The sequence below is a fragment of the Vespa crabro genome, chromosome 7 (assembly GCF_910589235.1).
Source record: "Vespa crabro chromosome 7, iyVesCrab1.2, whole genome shotgun sequence".
NCBI lineage: Eukaryota > Metazoa > Arthropoda > Insecta > Hymenoptera > Vespidae > Vespa > Vespa crabro.
The window spans coordinates 7,041,201-7,066,439 of record NC_060961.1 but is presented as its reverse complement, the minus strand read 5'-3'; the positions used below and the strand labels follow the sequence as shown (position 1 = coordinate 7,066,439).

Genomic DNA, 25,239 nt, shown 5'->3' with positions numbered 1-25,239 from the left:
GATGTGTTCTCTGACTAACCATCACTACATACAAGCTCGAATATCACAATTTTATGGTACATGCATCCACACCCTCCAACGAACGCTCCAACCCTCTTCTTCAGAAATTAACGCCTCTTCATAATAACTATGCTTTAAATGCATCTTGCCACTATCTTTGATTGTTTCGTTGTTTTTGTGATCTCTTTCATTTATATTACGAAAGAAAAAAAAAGGAAAGAAGAATTATAATAAACAATTGTTTTTCTCATTCTTTTCTTATAAGTTATGATTTTCTTTATATTAATAATTTAAATAATTAATAATTTAAATATATATATATATATACATGTATAAATTGAAAGCTTTATCAATTTTCAGAGACATTTAACTATTTAAAAATACGCCAGTACCGAGCGGCACCAATCGCAATTAACGTTTAATGATTACTGATTCGCATTCTACATTCTACATGCTCTATGACTGAGTAATGATCACCGATTTGACCGGTCGTTCGATCGAAATTAATCCTCGTGAACAAAGCTACGAGAGAGGACGTCAAATCGGTGGGACGCGTTAACGCTATGGATGATAACGAACGTTAAGTAAACGGTACTCGTCGGGAGCCACGAAATTATGACGATATTTCATATCGAACTTCGACGATCGTTCCTATAAACGTCAAAGTTTGTGAACGATAGAACTCCCCCTTCCATCCTGTATAACGAATCAAACTGTTATTATAGATGGTAAAGTAATAGTATTAAATGACAGATACAATATTTTACTTGAAATTATCATTCGTTTTCTTTTTCTTTTTCCTTATAAAAATTAAAATTGGCCCGAAATTTTAATAAAACTTTTTTTTCACTTTTTATAGAAACTTTAAATGCCCGACAATTAAAACGATCGTGACGAGCGGAGAAGAAGAAGAAGAAGAAGAAGAAAAAACCGTTCAAAAGAAAACGAAAAAAGAAAAAAGAAAAAAAAAGAGAGAGAAAAAAAATACGCGCGTTAACTAATCCATTATAAAAAAAAAAAAAGGTCGCAAGAAGGAAGACGTTAAAACCAATTCTCAGGATTCTGTTCTGATATGGCGCATGTTTGCTCAAACATCGTAAGATCGATGAAGGTAAAAGAATATGAAGGATTGACGTTGAAGAAGAATAAAGTGAGAAGAAGCTTTCATTTCTCTCGCGATATCGCGCGAGGTTGTTCGATCGTCCCTTGGCGAATAGCCGACGAGAAGTAAATTTATCCTAGCGATAACAACGAGATGGTTCGTTTACATAGCGTCACGCAGCATAATCTAATGCGACTCTGGTGCGACTCTGGTAGCCTTTAAGAAAACGGAAGAGCAGCTCCTTGTTCCTTACTCTCGAGAAATTTCATTGTCTCATCAGGATAATGTTCTCCTTTCTATCTAACCCCATCCCCACCTTTCCTTACCTCGTACCAATCCCACCACCCTATCTTCCCTTTTCAACCATCCCCTTGATTCTCATGCAAAGTCTTCGACAGCATAACTCGTTGATGTAATTCTGCATGAACGATAGAGCCAAGGTGCTTGAATTCATTCGAAATTTCTTTTGTCCTACTCTTTCTTAAGCAGTCTTTGCTTTTCTTACACTTGAACAGATCTCAGATACCATCCCAAGAATGCCTCGAGCTATCTTTTTTAAATAAACAAAATAAAGAAGAAAAAAGAGAAAAGAAAAAAGAAAGAAAGAAAGAAAGAAAGAAAGAAAGAATAGAAGAAAGAAAGAAAAAAAGAAAGAAAGAGGAAAAGACGATAGAATACACGTTCCCTATTTCAACCTCGTCTTCATAATTCTCCTGAGTCAAGGAAAAGAAAGCACGGAATTTAATGGCTGCTCCCAAACTGTCGTATCTAGCGATGCGTTCTATCTCGCGAAAGAGAGTATACCGGAATTGTAGAGAACTTCGTGAGAGTTGAAAGTGTTGGTACGGTCAATAAACGATTATATATATATATATATATATATATATATATATATATATATATATTTATTACGACATCTCATCCCTCCAATTACTTTGATTTATTGTCACTGTGCTTATCACATGAACGCTCGTAACCTTTAAGATACACGTCTACATGAAGTTGATCCTAGTGTGTCTGTCGAAATGTCTCTCGATTTCTGAGAAAAACATTTCTCTCTTTTTTTTTACATTTACTTCATGTATTAATATCAATTGATCCTTTGATTATCGATGAAAATGATTAATAGGATAAAAACTTCAAAGATAGAACATTTATGATTAAATATGTAATCTATTATTACCACAAGAAATTAATCAATTAACATGATAACACATAATTCATGATACATATATATATATATATATATATATGTATATATAAAATTAAATATTTATACATATGTACATTATACGTATATAAAATGCATATGGGTTACTCAGTATTGATTTCTATGCCTCATTGAGGCATAGAAATTGATCGATATAATTTTAGTATCACCGATGGCATAGATACTAATTAATGCCATATAATAAATTAATTAATATCCCTCACTCCCTTGTACATCATATAACAATATACTACAAATAAGTATATTACATGCTCTAAAACAGTAAAATCTAATTATTTCCTAGATACAAGCAATAGATTAGACGATCGAGTAATAAACGATAGCAATGTTTGAGAGTAACGTGATTTATTCTAGCTCGGAGATAACTCAGCAAAGAGGTTGAAGGTTAGAGAGGAACCTGGTACTCGCTACTCTATCGTAAGCATCCGTAAGCGTGAACTGCTTTCTATTCCCTTATGTGGGAATACATTTCGTACGATTCGAGAGAGCACGTTTACTTGCCGATTCAATTTTCGCACCTGATAAGACGCGATACCGTTACGATAACAAACCGCAAATCTCTCTCTTTCTCTTTCTCTTTCTCTCTCCTTCTCTCTCTCTTTCTCTCTCTTTCTCTCTCTCTTTCTTTCTACAACCATACGTGATTTTCTACTATATTTTTCTATTATTCGACTAAAAGAAAAACAGAAAAAAAACACACACATAGAAAACAAAATGAATAAGAAAGAATTTTATTATTCCTTCAAATTTCAAAAATTGATCCAAATGCAAATTTCCATCGGTCATTCAAAATTCCGTTCATAATTCACAAATTCATTTATAATTCTGGTATAATAGGATTATCGTTTATCTAAGATCTAATACCTAAACATTAGAAACTGACTGATCGAAGTATCAGGTGTTTGCTAATCTCCAACTATATATCAGAGGAATGTTCTTAATCAGAGTACGCAATCCATCGAATAAGGATATTAATCGGATCTATACGCATATTAAAAAGCTCCAAGTTTATGCTATCCGTAAGAACTCGTCTTTTTAAAAGTTAAGTTCTTTTCAATTTAAAGATTAGCCAAATTTAAAACTCTCTCTCTCTCTCTCTCTCTCTCTTTCTTCATCATTCCCTTTCTCTCTCTCTCTCTCTCTCTCTCTCTTTCTCTCTCTCTCTTTCGCTAGTAAACTTAGCAAATAATTTCTAAAAAAAGAAAAAGAAAAAGAGAGAGAGAGAAAATTCTCTATCTGTTCGTACCAAACTCATAAAGGATAGACAACGTGGTTGACGATAGAGCACGTTCGAAGGAAAAGGGTGGAGCCCTTTTTTTCTCATTTCTTTACTGCGTCGCGCCGTGACATAAACTTTAACTCCGGTCAAACGGCCGAGAAAACGGAAACTAACCGAACTGTTTCTCTCACTCTCTCTCTCTCTCTCTCCCTCTCTCTTTCTTTCTCTGTCTCTCTTCTTTTTCTTCAACAAGGACGTAGTACGGCTTAACGACGAAAGTTTATACTGTACTAGGCGGACGCGTAAATTACGAGAACGTAGTTATATCTTCGTAGAGAAGATCTCTTTCTCTCTCTCTCTCTCTCTCTCTCTCTCTCTCTCTCTCTCTCTCTCTCGCATGCGCGCAGACTTATACATATATACACACACATACAGGCATATACGCGCACATATACATACAGACTCGAGCGTTTTAAATCCATGTCGTAAAAGTCAAAACGGTAGAGTGGACACATCGGTTGGACACTTCGATCGAAATGTCAAGAAAAACGGAGAGAAATTCTTCCTTTCCGATTCGAGAATCGTCAATCTTTACGTCAATCTTGAATTCTAGGTAGAGATATCAAAAAAAAAAAAAAAAAAAAGGAAAATAAAAAAGAAAAAAGAAAATATAAAGATACATGTCGGATCTCTCAAGATGCGGATTGCTATATAAAATACAACGGACGTACGATCGATAACAGAAGAAATTTTTATCTTTTTTTATTTTATTCTATCTTTCCTTTTTCCGTCCGCCCGTCTCCGCCTCCGCCAACGTTTCCACCATCACGATCTCCTCAACCTTTTCTCTATCCCTATTTCTACTACAGTTTCATTTCTTTTCACAAACTGCTACTTGTTTATCTTCCAACTCGAATCATTCTTTTATAAGTATTTATAATGCACTATATTTCTATCCTTTTGTCCATTAATCGTAATATCTCGTTTTAATATTAATTCCTTTATTTTTACCTTTACTTTTTCCTTTTTATTTTCTTTTATTTTTTTATTTCTTTTTATTTTCCCCTTTTTTCTTATTTTTTTTTTCTTTTTCTCCTTTATTCCAAATTAATAGGTTCCTCGCGTTTAAAATAAGAAAATTACAAATTTTCACATGGCAGAAGAATCATTATACAGATATTCTCTTATCGTGCGGTCCGATCTCTATTCGTTGAAGTCGATCAAGTGATAAGGAATGGAAAACGAGAAGAGGGAGCGAAGGAAAATGAAAGAAAAAAAAAAGAAAAGAAAAAAAAGGAATAAGAAGAAAGAGAAAAGCTCTCAGCGTTAACGAACGTATACGTTCGTTCCTCTCAAAGGAAATCATTAAACGTAGTCACTCTCACTCTTTCTCTCTTTCTCTCTCTCTCCCTCCCTTCCTTTCTTTCCTTCTCCTCTTCTTTCTAAGCTCCAAAGTAAAAAGAGGTTATGCATTTTCAGGGAAAACTATACTATATCATGGCCAGGTCGACCCGGATTCGATAAAAAGGGACCAAATGGGATATGATGATGGCCGATCGTCGTCGACGTTGTAACTCACTTTGCACATCCTATTCTCCCAACACAGTTATGTCGTTTGACAATACTACTCCTACAACTTACGTAAGAATCCGAAGCTCTACGAATATATTCGATTACCTTCGCTTAAAGCATCATCTTCTCTTTTATATCTTCTTTTATACAAAATAGGAACTTTATTGTATATCAAGTAGAAACGAAAAAGTAAAAATAAATTTTTTCTTAATCAATCAAATATTAATTAACCAGTTAATTATTTACATTACGAAGGAGATAATATTACCTACACTTTAACTTTAACTAATTGCCTAATTAATACATATATATACATATATATATATATATATATATATATATATATATATATATACATATAAATATATATATATATGTATAAAAGTTACTCGGTATTCAGTCTAAGTTATCAATCAAAAGTTACTCGAATCAATAATAAAAAATAAGCTCCATTTTTACGTTGGAACATATTCGATAAGCTCGACGGCCATTCTGTTACCTCGCCTTGATGCTCTCCGTTCTTACGTTAGATACGACACGTTTCTATGTGTTCCGTGTTACCATAGGGGTCTCTAGTCAAAATTTATGCCGCTCTTGTACTCGCTATTTCTGTCAAATATTTCATAAAGCTCTAAGGCTGGCTGGTCTATCGGTCGAAAATAGTAACTGAAAAATATCACCATTTCCACACTCTTATTGGCCTCTCTTCGACTGAGTTTTTCTTTCCTTTTTTATTCTCCTTCTTTTTCTACGTATATATGTATATATATATGTATATATGTATATATGTATGTATATGCATATGAATCTTCCACTATTTCGTTCCGTGTTGTTAACCACGAGAAATACTCTTCTCTTGAATGACACCCTTCATAGCTTGTACGATCATGAATACAGTGAAATGAAAATCAAAAATCTACGTGAGTCACCACAATATCGTAATCAGGGATTTTTAAAAAGAGATAGGTAAAAAGAGAACGTGAGATTTTAACTCCTTTTAATAAACATCATATTTTCTATACCTACTAATTCCTACCACAATTACTGCTATTAATACTACGCTTTATTATTTTTAAAGTTAAGTCTATGAATATGTGAAATTTAGATTTGTCAAATCAAAACCGAAATCTACGTCCTTTCGCGTAACTTGAATTCGAGGACGCAACGATGCGTACCTATTGCTAAACTCCATTGTGTTTCACATCCAACGTGAGCTTACCTTTTCTCAACTTCTGCATACAGAAGGTTATTCGTATTCAATGATTTGTAAAGTTTGGAGAAAGCTACGTCGAGCGTGATTAGGAAACGAACTCAATGTTCTCTCTCGATTATTCGAATAATCATTTGAATTATAAACGTCAAACTTTTCTCCGTTCGAATAGTTTCATATTCAGTTCGTTAACTTTCATTTGAAAAATGATAAAATTTGAGGATATTAATTAATCTTTAAGCTTTTTCCATTTAACCTTCATATTAAGGATAAAATTTCATCCTATACAAAACGTTGCTTTTTCAATGTTATTCAATATTACATGTGATTGTTTGTTAACGTAATAAATTTTTTGCTTTTCTACTAATATTGAATAATACAATATTTGATCGTTTTATTTATTTATTTATTTATTTATTTTAAAAATATGAATAAAAATTTACTTAACTAAAATTTGTCATTCGTGATAAATATCTATTAAACATTATTTTTGAAAATATATTTTAATAGTAAATATATATATATATATTACAAATAAATATTATTTATTTGATTGTTTATTATATACAATTAATTATTACTTATTTTATTAAAAAGTAATTGGATACAATGTTTTACGATTATTACGTAGGTTAAAAAAAAAAAGGAAAGAACATTATTCTAATCGTTCGAGAGGAAAAACATGACATTCGTGTTTCATTGTAATTTATTTGCATAATTAAATTCCAGTTGTAATATTCTGAAAAAGGAAGTACCGAAAGATTTTGTTAAAATACTTCCAGTTGAAATGCTTAATTCCATTATATCTTAAGACAGAATAAAGGGACACACCCATATAAGTAGAAGAGTCCGAGTTAAAACGAAAAGAGGGAACTAATTGCAAGTTAGTGTTCGCGACGATAAAACGTCGACAAAGCCGGAAGACACGACAGGTACCTAATAGTTCTCGCTTTAGTTTCAGTCAGCCTTTCAATTTATGACGACAAAGCAGCACCTCGTAGACTTAATTAAAGGAGTCACGTTTTACGTTTAAGATATTAATCTCTAATCGCAAATTCGAACAGAAAGAAAATACAAATATTTTTTATTAAAGAGAAAAAAGAGAGAGAGAGAGAGAGAGAGAGAGAGCGAAAACAAGAGAAAGGAAAAAAATGAGAAAAATATTTTTTCATTCAATTTAAAATAAATTTTTCATTTTCTTTAAACGTCTGAGCATTAACAAGACGTTTGATGCTTTCCTTTAAAAAAAATTATATAACAGAATGTGTCATAAAAATTATGATCGATCAAATTGAAAGATCGTAAATAACAATGAAAATTTATTACAACGGAAAGCTTAAGAATAATTGTAATTAAATAAATAAAAATAAATAAAAATAATTGGAATAAAAAGAATTTTTTTCATAAAAATTCATTTTTCGTTTATATAAACGAACGATTTGTAGAAGTAAACGAAATCTCGTATATGCTTAATGCGAGAAAATTGAGAACTTTACCTCTAGGGAATAAATTGGATGATTGTAGTACGTCATACAAATGGCACGTATACAACTACATCTACCTATACATATCTCTACATACGTGTATACGTCGAATACAGTACGTAGAATCATGTCGTTAAGTTATAAGTTTGTCTGTTAGAGTTTGTAATAAAGTAGATCGTTGAAGACTAAATAGAAGTAACTTTCCCCTTCGCGACATATTGCGCGGTAGCATTATTTCATTCGTTTGTAATACGTTTCTCGTGCGGAGAGAATGGATTATTAAGAGTAATAATGTCGGAACAACTGCCTCGTTAAAATTCAAAAAGAAGAAAGGATAAAGGAAGAAAAAAAAAAGAAAAGGAGAAAAGAGAAAAGAATTATTAACCGAACGATCCGGTAATTTAAAACGTTGCACCAGTTCAGAAAAGACTAATTAATATTCTTATAAAGCATGAATCATTATAAATGCCTAATTAAATACATCTTCTTGATTACTTTTATTACTTTCATTTCTTTCAATTTATAATGATATATCCCTCGACACTTTTCAATACATTTAATAATATCAAAGGTATCGATCCGTTCGTTCCCAAAAGATTCATTATTAAATCATCTTATAGGTAATGGATATTTCCGTTATAAAATTTCATTGATAGTTAGTTTTTTATTACTAAAACTATTCATAGGCAAAATTCTTTGGGAATAATCGAATAAGAATATCATAGGAAGCACAAAACAATGCGATGATTAAATCGATTTGATCGAGAGAAGAATAACGTTATCATCAGATCAATGGAAATTCATTTTGGTCTAATATAGCAACCCTCTCTAAAATCATTATATATATATAATATATATATATATATAATCATATATATAATCATTATGTAATATATATATATATATATATATATATATATATATATATATAATGATTTTAACGAAGAAGAGTTATCTCATTTGAATTTCGAAGGACTATCGAGAATAAAAAAAAAAGGAGGATTTATGAGCACTTACTCGGCAACCACAAATTACCCATTAGTAGTAACTTCTCGGGCTAACCACTCGAAGAGAAACAAACGGGATATGTTTTCTAACGATCCAAAAAGTATCAAAGTAGAAACGTATATCTTACTATCTCTATAGATCTCTAAATGTGCTGATCGTTATTCGATTAATCGTGAATGGATAGAAAGTTAACGAATGAAATCTGTAATAAAAACCTTTAGACCTGTGAGGCATCGAAACGATTATTATAGACTGATTGAATCGAACGAAATGGAAGGATCCAAAAAGAGAATCCGTGGCTTCAATTAAGGAACGTAGATAAGTACTTAGCTAGCTAGCTAGCTGGCTAAAGATATAGGATGAGGTGAGTACCACGAGGACATCGTTACGACCGGCGAAGTCGCCATTATGCCACCGACAAGGACGACCTTAACGATGCGCTACCATCGTGATTTATGCCCCAACGAAAATGCGCACGCGCTCGCGGATTATGTATCTCGACCGAGTAACTTTACGGTAGAGTTCGCTTTACAAAGGGAGATTAAGAGAATAATGGATGTAACCCTTTTCTCAAACCACTCTCTATCATCCTCCTACCCTACGCTATTTCTAACGTTCCAATCATCCCCTCTCCCCCACCCCCTCTACCGCTCAGTTCATTGTTCGTACGCTTTGAGAAATTGACTTCGTTTCGACGGTGTGTAAGTGCTTTCGATCAAGCAACTTACCGTGACATCCTTGTTTCGAGAAGCACCTTCACCAATGTAAACTTTTATATCGTTTTATTTACTTTCCTACTAACTCGTCCTTCTTCTCTCTCTCTCTCTCTCTCTCTCTCTCTTTCTCTCTCTTTATCTGCCTCTTTCTCCCTTTGTCCTCTTCTTCGAACGATCAAACTAAGTGAATCTTTCTTCTGACGTTTTCAATGAAAAATGACGAAAACTTCTTTACGGTCGGATAAGTGAGATGGGTAGACTCGTTAAAAATGACTGAATATCGGGATCGATATATCGCAACATTCTAATATATCTACTTATGTATACTATACATTGTATATATTGAAATATGAATCGGTTAGGGTGAGTGAGAGATACTCACCTGATACCGACAGATGAACCGTTCTGATTAATGGCGGATGTACACTGACTTGACACTCGTAAAGTCCTGCGTCTCTTTCAGTCGCCGATTTCAACTGTAATCGCCAATCGTTCGGGCCTTCGAACTCTAATGAAAATCTCGAGTCGCTCGCATACGTATCAAGACCGATTGTAAGTAAATGAAAATCCTCGCCACGTCTTCGTACCCAAGACACCTGAAACAAAATACTTATGTAAGTAATATTATTCTTCGTCTTATAACGAATTATCTTATTTATCGTTTTTAATACATTCTACATTCATGTTCAAATAAACTCATTATTAATCTTAATTTTTAATTTCATACTAATTTGTTTGAGTGATATTAAAAGAGTTTGGACGATTAAAAATATATTATTAAAGTTCGATTAAATAGAGAATCGATATTTTCGATTATTTCGAATCTTGTAAAATATTTCGTAATAACGATAATAAATATTTTAAAAAATAATACTTTTGTTGATATCAAATCGTATTGAGAATTCATGAAGATATATAAGCTCGTTAATTTTTATTCTTAACGTCATTCTAATTTATTTGCACGATTAAAGATATTATATTATCAAAGTTCGATTAAATCGAGAATAGACATTTTCGATTATTTTGAATCTTGTAAAATATTTCATAATAACGATAATAAATATTTTTAAATACTTTAGTTGATTTCAAAGATTGAGTTTAGTTTCAAAGATTGAGATTTCATGAAAATATATATATATATATATATACACAAATATACACGTTTATATATAAAACACATTGAGTTACGTTATTGCAATGTAAATATAATGTAAATCGAATCTTCCGTTTCCCTGACAAGTCCTCGTGTCCTACAACGCCTATTTGAATTCAAATATCTTATTCCCTTTATGTTACATACGTATCGTCGTAGATAAGTATATTACTATATACACGTTTCTACATATGTATCTGTCTGTGCACACGTGTCAGAGGATAGACGTAATAGAAGAAGAAAAAGGAGAAGAAATAGAAATAGAAATAGAAAAAGAAGAGTCGTCGAAGATAATTATATTTCGGTACGTTGAAAAACCTGTATGTTTCAATCTATTTCAAAATCCCTTGAGTAATATCAACTTTAAAGAAACATGATATAAAAATAATCTAACATTAGTAAAGATAAAAAAGAAATTGTATTTCATAAAAATATACATCGAGGTAAATATCTAATATGTAAAGGTAAAACTTAATATCGTAAATTTATTAACAAACTTCTCTGATAAAAATGTAATACATAAAAAAATATAACAAGTTTTAAATGATTCGAATATATAAATTCGAATATTTTAATACTCTCAATATCGTTCGCGTGAAAAATTCAACATGAGCGAAAACACGAAATGAAAACACAAAGCGTAAGCATGAGTGAAAAAAACATGTGCGAAAAGTTTCTTAAAAAAAAAAAAAAAAAAAACAGAAAAGAAAAAAATGACATGTAATACAATTCCAGATAAAATAAAAACATATATAAGAACGAGTTCGATAAAAATTCATTTGTTTATTACGAAGAAGATTTTTTCGTCGTTTTTAAGGAGAGGGAAAAGAAAAGAGAAAAAAAAAGAAGAAAGAAAAAAAAGACGAAATAAATAAATAAAGGCTTGAGTTGCAACTCAACATTAAGTCGTTAGGAAGTACCTTCCCTATATCAAGATCATGAAGATCTTTTGGTAGTTTGAAAACAAGCCGTTAGCGATTAACCGAGAACGCTTAACGCGATATTCACAGTCTCGAAGTTGGACGTTCAGAGAAGTTAAAGAATCGTTAGGCGTTACACAACCGGTGCGATTTGAGAAACGTTACTGGTCCTATATCTTCGAAAGCATCCGTAGTCTTGAACGCTAGTGAGAAGGAAAGAGAGAACGATAGAACGAACGAACGAACGAGAGAGAGAGAGAGAGAGAGAGAGAGAGAAAGGGAAAGAAAGTAAGGAAGGAGACGCTCATTTGTCTTTATTATAAAGGACTTAGCAACGAATAATTACATCTTAGAAAAGTTTAACGTCAGCATGGTACTTACTGCTTTGATTCTACTTTTTAATTTCAATCTTTAGCTTCGTGCAATCACCGCGTTTGCCTTCTAACAAAGAAAAATTTATATACGATATCGCTAAAAGATTGTTATAAGTCGATATATAATAATATAATACATATGCATATATGTATAAGTGGTACATTAAATGATTTTTAATTCGAAGATTATAAATGTAGAAGAAAAATATGCCTAACAAAGAGATTACTTTTTACGAGTACGGTATACATACAGGCTGGTTATAACGAACGAATAACAATGTACGTTCTTGTTTTTTTTTCTACGTTTTTAAATTTCCGTGAGAGATTTTATAGTCGGACTATGAATCATATAACGTGTATGAATCATTGGTTATTCTTTTTTCTCATCTAGGTTTTTTATTTATTTATTTTTTTATTTTTTTATCTTTTTTTTTGTTTTTGTAATTTTTTCCCCTTTTTTAAATAGAAAAAGAGAGATAGAAAAATCGTGCAATTGATTACAAATGAACGGTATACAAACGCAGGTGTTCATGTGTGCGAACTATTGTAAACGCAATTGTTGTATTGCGTGTTGCATAAAGCAATTATATATTTATATATTATCACCCAAGGGATAATAATAATAATGAAGATAACAATTAATATCAGAACTTGTTCAAGAAACGAATTGTTGAAATAATGTTATTAAATTACAAAGCTTTTTCACTTTTGTAATAAAGAATTAATTATTATAATTAAACGTTAATGTAACTTTAAGATTAAACTAAATATGTACATACAATGAATGAGAAAAATATTCGGGCACCATGGTAAATTTGTATAAATCGATATATATATTTCGATTGTTTATGAATAAAAAAAAAAACCTTTTTTTTTGCCTATTATGTATCTCTTATTGTGATTAACAAAATTATACAATTTAATATATATATATATATATATATATATATATATATATCTATGTTTAATCATTAACAATTTTATAAGTCATTATAAATTTTATAAACATCAGTCATATTAATTTTATAAAAATTATAAATGAAATATTGTTCGAGCACGTATAAGTAGAAATAACAGGTAGATTTTAATTAATACGAAATATATTGAGAAATACATTATCTTCGATTATATTGAAAGAAATGAGAAGAAAGTTAAAATTAAAGCTTACCTTTCACGTTCTCGTACGATACTAATTGTTACGAACAAACTACGACTATCATATTAAACAACTTGAAGGTTAAGAGATATAGAGGTCATATAAGAACAAATAGGTCGTAAACAATTTACGGTTCTCTCCCTCTCTCTCTCTCCCTTTCTTTCTCTTTACTATAGAAAATATTTCAATGAATGAAAATATTCCGATGAATAATACAACAAAAATATAGTTTCTTATAGACGTATATACGTTTACGTTTCGTTCTACGAAAGTTACGCCAAAGGACGAGGCTCATTGTTTGAACTAAAAACAAGTCGTACGTGTTGGGGAATTCTTTGACTTTCTAGAAATCTCAGAGTAAGGTACTAGATAGATAGACTGTTAAAATATCCAAAGGATTTCCGAGCTAGCAAACGACTCTGACTGGAAACCAAACGACTCCGTAGAGAATTTGCCAACGTGACTCCTATGTGCCGATGTACCAAGAGATGTATCCATGAAATAATTAAATCCCTTACAATAAATATATCTATGTCAGAGGGAATAAGAATTACGATCGAGAAAATGATAAGAAAAACGAGGGCAAAAGCGAAGTAAAGTACACGAAAATGGAGAGTTGGGTAAAATTGGTGAGGGTAACCCTTTATTACGCGACCCTCTGTTTACAGTTCGCCAAATAACGTTCAAAAGATTTCCTTGCCCTCCGAAATTAGAACGAAGAGGTTTCATTATGTTCCCTTTTTCGTTCCAACAAACTTCACGTTGATCTTCAAACAACCAGGTAACTTTTATATATATATATATATATATATATATATATATATATATATATATTCTTTTTTATTTTCTTTTTTATGTATTTATTTATTCTTCCTTTTTTGTTACTTTCGTCTTTTACGATACAATAAATATAAAACGATATGATGACAATAATAAAACTAAACGAAACAATATCTTTTAATTACTCTTTCTTCGAAATCTCTTTCTTAAATTATTTTTAAACATTCTAACAAAGTTCTTAAACCTGTGATTGTACGATACGATAAGGTATAAAAATTAAAGAATAAATAAAGAAGTCGCGAGAGAGTATAATTGATTTTTAAAATCGCCTGGGAATTTTTCATCGATCATGTACACATACACACACATACACACATATGAGTGTCCATATATTTGAAACTTTGTTATGATCAGTTATCATATATATTTTTTTAAAAAATATTTGTGTGGAAATAAAATGTATCTATATATATCATATGAAAATATTTTTATTTTAAACAAAATGATTTAAACAAAAAGTATATATAGATACATATATAGATACATTTTGTTTAAAAAATATTTTAAACAAAATGTATCTATATATGTCATATGAAAATATTTTAATTTGTTCTCTCTCTCTCTCTCTCTCTCTCTCTCTCTTTCTCTCTTTCTCTCTTTACTTCATATAATTAACATTAAAAGAATCAAATTATGTTAATTGAACTATGATATATAAAAAATAATAATGCAATTACTAACAGAATATTCTAACTATTCATACGATACTAATCGACAGTGCTATTATACATAGGATTGACGTTGCCATTCGGTCAAATGGAATTCACAAATTTATTTTATCTACATTAATATATCGACAAGTGAACTAACGAAGCATGGCATGGTGATACGCTCGTGTTCCATTCTCGATAGTTATTTAACGAGTGACCGACGACTCGTTGCATGAAGTACGCGGACACGACAGGTGCTTTTTCGTATTTTTCAACGGGCCAAAAATGTTTCGAGACTCGTTTATGTGATCGTCCAAATGCGTGCACGAGTGGAATCAAAAAATAAAATGAAAATGTGCAGCGATGTGAATTGAAGACTATTATGGTTATTTTTTTCTCGTTTCTTTTTTTCTAGTTCTTTTTATTTTTTTATTTTTCTTTTCTTTTCTTAAAATACATATGACTCGTATATTATTATAAATGATTTGTTTGTATTTTATTCAAATATTTAATATATACATATATATACATATATATACATATATATACATATATATGTATATATAAATATACAAATTTTATGTTGATAACATATTAAATATTTTAAATATATAAATAAATAAATCTAATGAAAGTGAAATATTTGTGAGATTAAAAATTGAACAGAATTATCATAATATTATTTAAACATCGTTTTAATCAAATTACCATGATTATTATTGAACATTTCATATGTATAAATTTTGCAAATAGTTCAATGTCCTCTTTTTTATTTCGATCGATAGCAAACGATTTTCGGTTTGAAAAGCTTGAAAGTACGAATACGTTGAATTTTCGAGACACTTTTCATCGAAAGCGAAAAACTACAGGGGAAAAATCGTTAATACCGGTAGTAGTCTGTTGGGAAAATTCGTCGATATGTCTATACGAGACACGACAATATCGCGATTTATGTATTTACATTTCACCCTCTGATCAATACACGCTACGTAAATGTTCCTGTTTATTTTATCCTATCGCACTTTCACGCGCGCGTCGACACGACCTACGCCGTCGTGTATTTGCCCAGTATTTCCAGTTTTTCTCGTAGATACGCACATATATATATATATATATATATATATATATATATATATATATATGTATATATATATATATATGAGACTATGATTCTCGTCTACTTTTTACGAAGAATAAAAGGGATGACACGCTGAGCCCTGTCACAATTTTGCGACATTTTTATGCAGAATTTTTCATGCCAAGGAAAGAAGAGAAAATTTAATAGGATTTTCATACTATACGGAATAGAAGAATATAAAAATTATAATGATTGCCAAATTCGCCATATCGATTTGTTTAATATTAAAGTTTATTATCACATCAAATGTTAAATTTCAAACGATAGACGTGTAACCGAGCGCCCTATTAAATTTTTTAACAAAAATATAAAATCAAAATAGAAGTTAATATAACGTAGGTTTATATACGATGATGTAAAAAAAAAAGAAAAGAAAATAAAAATATTTATTTTTATAAATGACAAAAAAATAAAACGTACGCTTTCATTTGTATTATGGAATAAAAATAAAACATATAAACGAACTATCGAATTTTCCGAAACGAATGAAAAAAAATATAAAATGAATATGAAAATTGATAATATAATAAATTTTTGTATAAAATTGTTTGATAAAAAAAAATTTTATTAAATATGTACACACAGATATGTATCAATTTCAATAAAAATATTATATACTTTTATCTAATTTAATGTACTCGAAACAATGTTACACGAAATTATTTATACCTATTTGATAAAATTTACTTGTTTCTGATCAAAAAAAGTTATTTACTCGTTCTCACTTAATAAAAAGAAAGACATAGAAAATAAAAAGAAAAAAAGAAAAAAGAAAAACAGAAAAAGGAAAAAGAACACGTAATGAATAAAAAAAAAATAAGAGATACGTGATGGTCAGTCAAATTTGATCGTTCTATCTAGTAACCTCTCGATCTTTATATTTTTCTTTCGAGTTTTACGAAGAATAGAATCTCGTATGTACGTGACGAGAAGCGATACCAACAACCTCAAAGCTCCGATCACGAACCACAGATAAACAAAGAACAAAGAAAAAAAGTAAAGAGTAGAGAAAACGAAAATAAAAAAGAAGAAGAAGAATAAAAAGAACAAGAAGAAGAATAAGAAGAAAAATAAAAAGAGGAAAAAGGAAACGGAATGACAGAGACATAAAAGAGATCAAGAAAAAGGATGGCACGTAAAAAGAGAGATAGAAAATGAGAGAAAAAAAGAAAAAGAGAGAGAGCTACACCCCCGACTTATATCAAACGATATCATCCTGCCTAATAATGTTTGTTCGTTGCTGTTAACACTCGTGATAAATCGCAATCCTCTTTAGATCAACGATTTGGTGCACGTGATTGACACATCTTTTCTCTCTTTCTTCAAGATTTCTATAGATTCTGAAGACGAATTCCATTCTAGAACGATAAAGCTCAATCCTCGCGAGGATCTATCGAACCGAAGATCGAACGTGTATTTTTCTCTTTGCTTGGCTCTTTGTGAAAAGGAAAAAAGAAAAAAAAAGAAAAAGAAAATAAAGAAAAAAGAAAAAAGAAAAAAAGAGAGAACCTTCATTCGATTCGTCCCTTCGATTTCAACGAATTGCATTCTGCTCAACTAAAGAATAAAATCGAATTTTTTTTCCTTTCAAACAAAGTGAAAAGACACTTGAATTTAAAATATAAAATGTATAACGATTAGTATGTATCTAGATCGTAATCTGACATACCCTTTGTAATGATTCTGATTCCAATATTATTACTTTCTTTTTTCTATCGATTTTCTTATAGAACAATTTTATAGGAAATCGATAATGTTTAATTTTAGTCTAAATAATAAATCAAGATATTCGAGATATATTCGTACAATGAACGAACGAACACGACAACGACCATTCGAAACAATAAAGTGAAAATTTTAAAGGGCAATTGGTTGAAAGAGAAGAAGGAGTGGTTGGTATGGTAGCGTTAAAATCAACGTCTATCTTCGAGGTACTTCAAGAAAATTTAAGCCACGATGACCTGTTTTCCCTCGTAGATCGGTCGATACCCTGGAACTACCTCTTCGGAAAACTTTAATTAGCTCTTCGATCTTATTGACGAACTACAGGTAAAGTTTACTTCAGAGAGACGTGGATAGCTACGATATACCAATGATCGGTTGTCATTGTGGTTGTATAATCGAGACCGTTACTGTACTGGTGACAGTGATACTGGCGATATCACGAATAAGAATAGGTGAGAGGAAATTACACGATAATGGATAAAACCGGTTGAAACTATAGAGGCGGAAAACAATTAATCGAAAAGAATTCAAGCGTATGCTAGGATGAAAAAAGTAAAGTGAGGAAGAAAAAGGAGAGTGGGTATTGGCTCGAAGAATTCAAGTTTTTTCGTGAGAGAATGTCTGATAACAAACAGGAAGTTCATTTCTTTTCTTCTACTTATTCCTCAAATAAAAAATGGAAATGGCTCTTTCACCAGAGAAAGAATCCAAAGAAGGAAAGCTTCGAGTTAACGAATGTCTCTCTCTTTCTCTCTCTTTCTCTCTCTCTCGTTTCTCTCTCTTTCTCTTTCTCTCTTCTCTCGCTCTGTTGAAACGCTTAAATCCTACCTCCATGACGTTCTTGCCAATTCCACGGTATTAACTTTGTAAGTACGAAGAAGGTAATATATTACGGATCTAAGAAAAATTCTATTACCTTATTAAGATCGAAGCTTTAAGATTGTTCCTTTAAGAAGTTACGAAATATACTTGTTATGGTAAACGATTTTTAAAAATGATCATAACTTAGACCGATTACATCTTTCAAACATTTAAATCGTAATAACAATCAAAACTATCCTAAGAACATTGTCGATATTTCGAATCATCAAAGTATTACTAAATTTGACACCTTAGGCACGATTATATAATATTTATTTACGTACCTCAATTAATAATAAACCTATATTAATAATGAATATTTTTTATTAATATGATATTATTTAATAATTATTGGATATACGATGTTTATTAATTTTTCCCCCTCTATTACGTTATATTCCCTTCCTAAATTTTTGTAATAAATTTTGTAAATTTAATAATTCAATTCATATACCTTTCTAAAAGATTAATTTAATTTTCTTTAATACTCTTACATGATAAAGTACCTTTTAATTAAAACTTATCATTAAATAAGTGTCGATGCTTGTTATTATTTATAAAAAAAAAAAAAAAAAAAAAAAAAAAAAAAAAAAAAAAGAAAAGAAAAAAAAAGAAAAAAGAGGGAAAGAAAAAGAAAGAAAAGAAAAAAATAAAACTTAACTTAACATTGCTTCTGTAATCTTTATTACAGAAGCAATGTTACCTACATACTACGAAAATTCGTCTCTCATGGAATCACATTTCCCAAAAGTATATAGGTATATGTACATACATATATTCAGCGACCGTACGGAATATCCCTTCTGATAGTTGCCGTGGCTCGAATCAGCCGGCACAGAGGCCGTACCGGTATACGTTTGCATATGCATCAGGCACTCGCGGCCGCGATTTTACGGCGCAAAGTCTGCGCGTCTCCTCACAGATAGTTACCTCCATCCACCAGTATGTGGTATCTCATAACTTAATAATTCGGCCAGACTGTACAAACGAGAAACGCGACTCTTGATATGAATCGCTATCTGAACTATTCGGTGAACGTTACGTTACGAGAGAGAAAGAGAGAGAGAGAGAGAGAGAGAGAGAGAGAGGAAAAGGATGAAGAGAAATAGACATAGATATTACGTGTATTTGTATTATAGTGTGCGAGCGTATGAAAGAGATAGAAGAAGAAATTATTGGTATGTAGAATTAAAGTTTGTATTTCGAAAATATACAAAGTCACGTGTAATTTGAAAAAATAAAAGAGAGAGAGAGAGAGGGATCTCAATTCGAATACTAGAAATTATAAATAGCGTCGATCGATCTAAATTTTGATCGTTTATAGAACTTAATTTGACTGTCAGATTGAATATAATAGTTCACTACCGTCTAACGTCTGCCAATCTTACTTTTCTCCCAACATCGACAATAAAATTTCCCTCGCTATAATTTCCGGTACTTAAATATGTCGAGAGTGTTTTCAGAAACACTCGGCCAGGCTTTTTTTTTTTTATTAAAGAAACGACTTTTACAACGAACGGATATTACCTTATCTGTTTCTGTTTGCTTTCTTTGTTTTTTTCCTGTATAAATGCACACTGTAATATTTTAATTAATGCCATTAGAGAAATAGAGAGAGAGAGAGAGAGAGAGAGAGAGAGAGAGAGAGAAAGGAAAAATGAGATAACAAATATTTGTCCATAATTGAAAGTTTTCGAAGAATGTTAATATGTTTAAAAATGAAGTGGTATGAGTTGAGAAGTTTAAATATTATCAAGAAGTATGCGATAATTTCTTTTTGAAACTGACACGTCATCTAACTTGCAAGAAAGTTGATAAAAAGAAAAAAGAAGAAGGGAAAAAAAGAAAAAAAAAGATAAAAAATAAAAAATAGAAAAAGAACCTATCGGAAGGATGATGGACTGGAATAACACGAAGATCGACTTTGTCGGGCTTAAAGGAAACTTTTACGTCATTCTCTCTCTTTCTCTCTCTCTCTCTCTCTCTTTCTCTCTCTCTTTCTATCGTTTTCTTTATGAAAATCCTCTGAAGCGTTATATAAGTTAGAACGATCTTGAGATAATTACAATTTACTGATACGAAGTACCGGACTTTCCGCCTCCATTTTTACATTATCGGCTTCGATGATAAGCGAGAATATATATTGCCGTTGGCAAATCGCTCAACTATGATTAAACTCGAATAACGGTCGAACGTCAGCTTTGACTATTAAAAATTTTCAAATTTTTCCACCGCATCTCGTCTAATATCTCGGCTTGCAACGAATTAAACGTATAAATAAAAAAGGGAATCAATTAAACGACGTTGAATCGAACGAGGTGTAAAGAAAAAAGAAGAAAAGACAGAGAGAGAGAAAGAGAGAGAGAGAGAGAAAGAAAAAAGAAAAAGGAAAAAGAAATCTTTTTTCTATACCTACCTTCGTATTTAAACCGCAGTAGGAAAAAGAAAATAAAAGGGAAAAAAAGGAAAAAAAAAAATAAAAAAGAAGGAGAAAAAACAACGTCACAAAAAATCACGCGAACGTTTTAAATATCCCACGGGCCACGAAAATACTCGACGACCTGTTAAATCGTACTCAAAATGTGTTCCATTTCTCTCTCTCTCTCTCTCTCTCTCTCTCCCCCTCTCTGCATGATCTTTAAAGCATCAGATGGGTCACGACTTGAAGATAGTGAAATTATTATCAAACAGGAAGCAAACACACCGGCCGAAAAGTTCATTCCGATTTGTTCGTTCAAAGAACGAGCGACGTATAATAATAAGAAGCTGTTTCCACAGCAATACAGTGTAAATGTAAAATTTCTGAGAAGAAAAGAAACAAAATCCTCTCTCTCTCTTTCTCTTTCTCTAGCTCAAGGAATATCCTTTCTATCATAGGTTTCTTTAAGAATGACATTCTCTGTTCTCTACTTTTTCTTTCTTTTTCTCTTTTTCTCTCTCTCTCTCTCTCTCTCCCCTTGCTCTCTCTTTGTTTTTTGATAAAAGACAAAATCTTTTGTAACACAAAAAAAGAAAGAGACAAAAAGACAAAAAAGAGAGAGAGAGAGAGAGAGAGAGAAACAAAAAAAAAGAAGAAAAAAAAAAGAAAAAGTAGAATATGACAAATCTGAAAGCGACGATGTCCTCCCGTCAGGAAATAAAACAAGGAAAACTCTGAAGATGGGTTCTACGTAAAAGTGGCCCTGAGCTTAAATTAATCCGCCGACAAACACAGATACCGAATCCCTCTTTAAGCGGGGTGCGATGACGCGCTTTCCAACCTCTCTTCTCTACTCCTTCTTCACCCTCTCGTTCTCTCTTTCTCTCTTTCTCCTTTTTTACTGTAGCCTTACGCTCGTATCTTTTCTTTTAAGAGCCCTCGAGCCAACCGGTTCGTAGTGCCGCTCTCTCTCTCTCTCTCTCTCTCTCTCTCTCTCTCACTCTTTTTTTCTTTCTCTCTTTCTCTCACTTACTCACACTCTCAAAAGAACGTCCTTGTGTTACACGCCTCGGTTAGGAACGTTTCTATACCATTCGTAGGCTTCTCAAGGTGCTATTTATGTCCTTCAAAAAACGCTCTAACCGAATATTCTGCATCAGCAAAATGTTCATGGGAAGAAACATCTAGCTATTGTATATGGTGTATAAACGTGTGAAATGTTGGAATGTTTTTGGAAAAAATTGTTCGTCAAAATTTGTTTTTCTAATAAATTGATAAACGAATTGATTAAAAGAAAAAAACAATTTTCCTAAGAATTTATAAATTACTTTTGAATATATCATTTATGAATTACTTATGCAAAATTTTGTTAACAAATTATTTTTAAAAATTGTTTATAATAAATTGTTGAACAAATTGGTCAAAAGAAAAAGCATTTTTTCTAAGATTATAATATATTTCCGAAGATATAAAAATTTTTTTATATAAAATTTGTTAGAACAAATTGATTAGAAGAAAAAACAACTTACCTTACTCCGAAATATGAAAAATTGTTTATAACAAATTGTTTATAACAAATTGTGTATAAAAATTTTTTATAATAAATTGTTAAATAAATTGGTTAAACGAAAAAAAAACAATATTTTGAAGATTCTATAACTAACTTTCGAAAATATAAAAAATTGGTTATAACAAATTATGACAAATTTGTTTATAACAAATTGTTTCAACAGATTGATTATGCAACAAAACAATATTTTTAATGCTTAACAAGTTATTCTCGAAAAAATGAAAAATTTTTTTACATTTATTTATAATAACAAATTATTTATAACAAATTATTGCAAAAATGTGAATATCGCGAAAAAAACAACAAATAGAAAAAAGTTTGCCAATTAAGTTGATATTCGTTTGAAATTTCTACTACTAGTAGTAATTCACAAGATACACTCATATAAATAAAAGATAGATTCATTGATTCATTGACCTATATAAATTCATTGATGCATTGATACAGTGACCTATATAAATTCATTAATGCATTGATACAGTAACCTATATAATAAGTTCCTGGAATTTACGCTGCCGATCAGTTGGATAATGTAAATACTTTTTACCATCGTAGTACTACGCAGTTTATTACGAATTATAAATGGAAATATTTCAAAAAGTTATATCTCCTAAACTAAGTGTCACAGAAACGTGAAACGAAGACTATTGTAAAGAGAAAAATTTCCTTTTTTTATTGATGGCCTCGAATATCATGAAATACCACATATACAATAAATGATATTAATAATAATCATATAATATATAAGAAAAAAATGTCAATATGAAAGTGGAAAAGTTAATCCGATAATTGGAAATTTGATTTATTATTACATCTTGCTATATACGAAACAGAGAATATAACTTAGTTGCAGGATAAACAAACTCGACTCGCGTGTATGTACGGAAATAATTCGAGGCCGTTTCTCTTCGTTCACAATTAGCGTCGTCGCGGCTTACTCATTAAACTGATTGCAGAACCATGGAAGAGAAGTTTGGGAGAGAAAGAGAAAGAGAGACAAACAGAGAGAGAGAGAGAGAGAGAGAGAAAGAGAAAGAGAGACAAACAGAGAGAGAGAGAGAGAGAGAGAATAAAAAGAGAAAAAAGAAAAAGAGAGGGAGAAATAGAAAGAGAAAGGTAGAGCAGAGAGAAAGAAAGAGCAAGGAATTAGATTGATCGAGTTAAAAATTTTCTTTCTTAGTGGCAAAAAGCAGGGTTACAACGAGACCAAAAAGTTTCACCATCTTCTAACGAGGAATCGTATGCGTAAGTATATCAACCCTAAACTGATGTGACTATTCGAAGATTCATTGTCAGTATCGATAATAAGACAACGTCGAATTTCGATCTTTCTTCCTTAAAACACGATCGAGTTTCCACAGTGTTATAACGTATTACCTGCACGTGTATTTACGTGTTGGAAACTCTCTTTCGTAGTTGGCAGGGAACAAAACGCCTGGAACAACAACAAGCTCCTGCTTGGTCCTCCTTCCAGCATGGAACTAGTTAAAGTTATCTTCTTATTAACATTATTGATCGCAGCAACGTTACAAACGCTCGCTTTGTTAGAGTTAACGAACTTGGAAATTCGTAGGAAACTTTCAAGTAACCTCCTCGTCGTCCATGTGGTGCTGGAGGTTTTCCTTAAACTGACTTGGAAGAGGACACGCGCGAGTCTTCGAAAATTGGATTTATCGTAGAAAACGGATTTTATATTATCTCAATGACGTTCTCTTGCTCTAACATAAAAAGAAAGAGGAAGAGAGAGAGAGAGAGAGAGAGAAAGAGAGAGAAAGAGAAAGAAAATGAACATTTCTCAAGGACTACGTTGCTGCATGAATCATGCCCGAAACATTACGTCAAACATATTATAAGAAATATCTATCATAACAAAATAAAAAAAAAAAAAAAAATAATACAAAAAAAAATACAAAAAAATACAAAAAAAAAGAAAATAGAAAAAGAAAAAGAAAAAACGAACGTGACGTGCGGTACACATGGAAAAATGACTTTCATAGATTTCACGCGAACAACAAGAGGCTAGCTATGGCTTCGGCTCCTCGAAAAATCCAAAGTCACTCGACGATGATCATTTTAAAAGCGAAAGAAGAGTATGTCGATGTCGTTGAAAACACTCCAGCGAATGCAGGCGTTATACTCTCTCTCTCTCTCTCTCTCTCTCTCTCTCTCTCTCTCTCTCTCTCTCTCTCTCTCTATCGCTCTATCTATCTCTCTCTATCTCTCGTCTAACCGTACGGAACAACTTGTTTGGTCGATTTACCGTTGTCCCACTTAGAAAGATTGAATTCCGAGGACCACTACGGCGAACGAGCAAAACGTTTCACGTTCGTCGTTCGTAGACAGCTTCGAAAGCGTGGCAAGCTTCCCGTGGATTAGTAAATGCTGACAACGATTTATGGACATAACTATAAGATAAATGCAGTGTACACACGTATATATATATATATATATATATATATATATATATATATATATATATATAACGTATACAATTACGTTTTCATATCGTACGAAATGATGTTCGACATTTCCTGGAACGCTTTTCTCTTTACGAATTTTGTATTTTCCAAACAATATTTTCCTATCTACCATTAATCTGTAAATCTTATAGTCTTCGGAAAAATATAAATGATTATGTACCTCTGTAATGATATTCTAAAACTTTACAATATTGTATAAAAAAATTGAGATCTCCATCTCGCGTTTTGCAATATTATCCATGCAGATATTAATTTTTTAATATAATTCAATTTTTAAATTTCGTATTTCATAAAATATACGATTATTGACAAATAAACAAACAAGAAGTATCGAATACATTTTATTTCTTTACAAAATCTCGCGAATCTCTTTGATTGTACGAAAAAAAAAAGAAAAGGAAAGAAATATAA

General features: G+C 31.3%; 1 protein-coding gene across 8 annotated transcripts in view; it reads right to left on the bottom strand.

Moving 5' to 3' along the window:
• Positions 1–25,239, bottom strand: part of LOC124425553 (lachesin) — a 192,610-nt gene that overhangs the window by 101,868 nt on the left and 65,503 nt on the right. For all 8 annotated transcript variants that reach the window (XM_046966037.1, XM_046966044.1, XM_046966039.1 and 5 more), the window contains one exon: positions 9,925–10,138. In XM_046966037.1, coding sequence (XP_046821993.1) covers positions 9,925–10,138 — 214 coding nt within the window. The remainder of the gene's footprint in view (positions 1–9,924; positions 10,139–25,239) is intronic.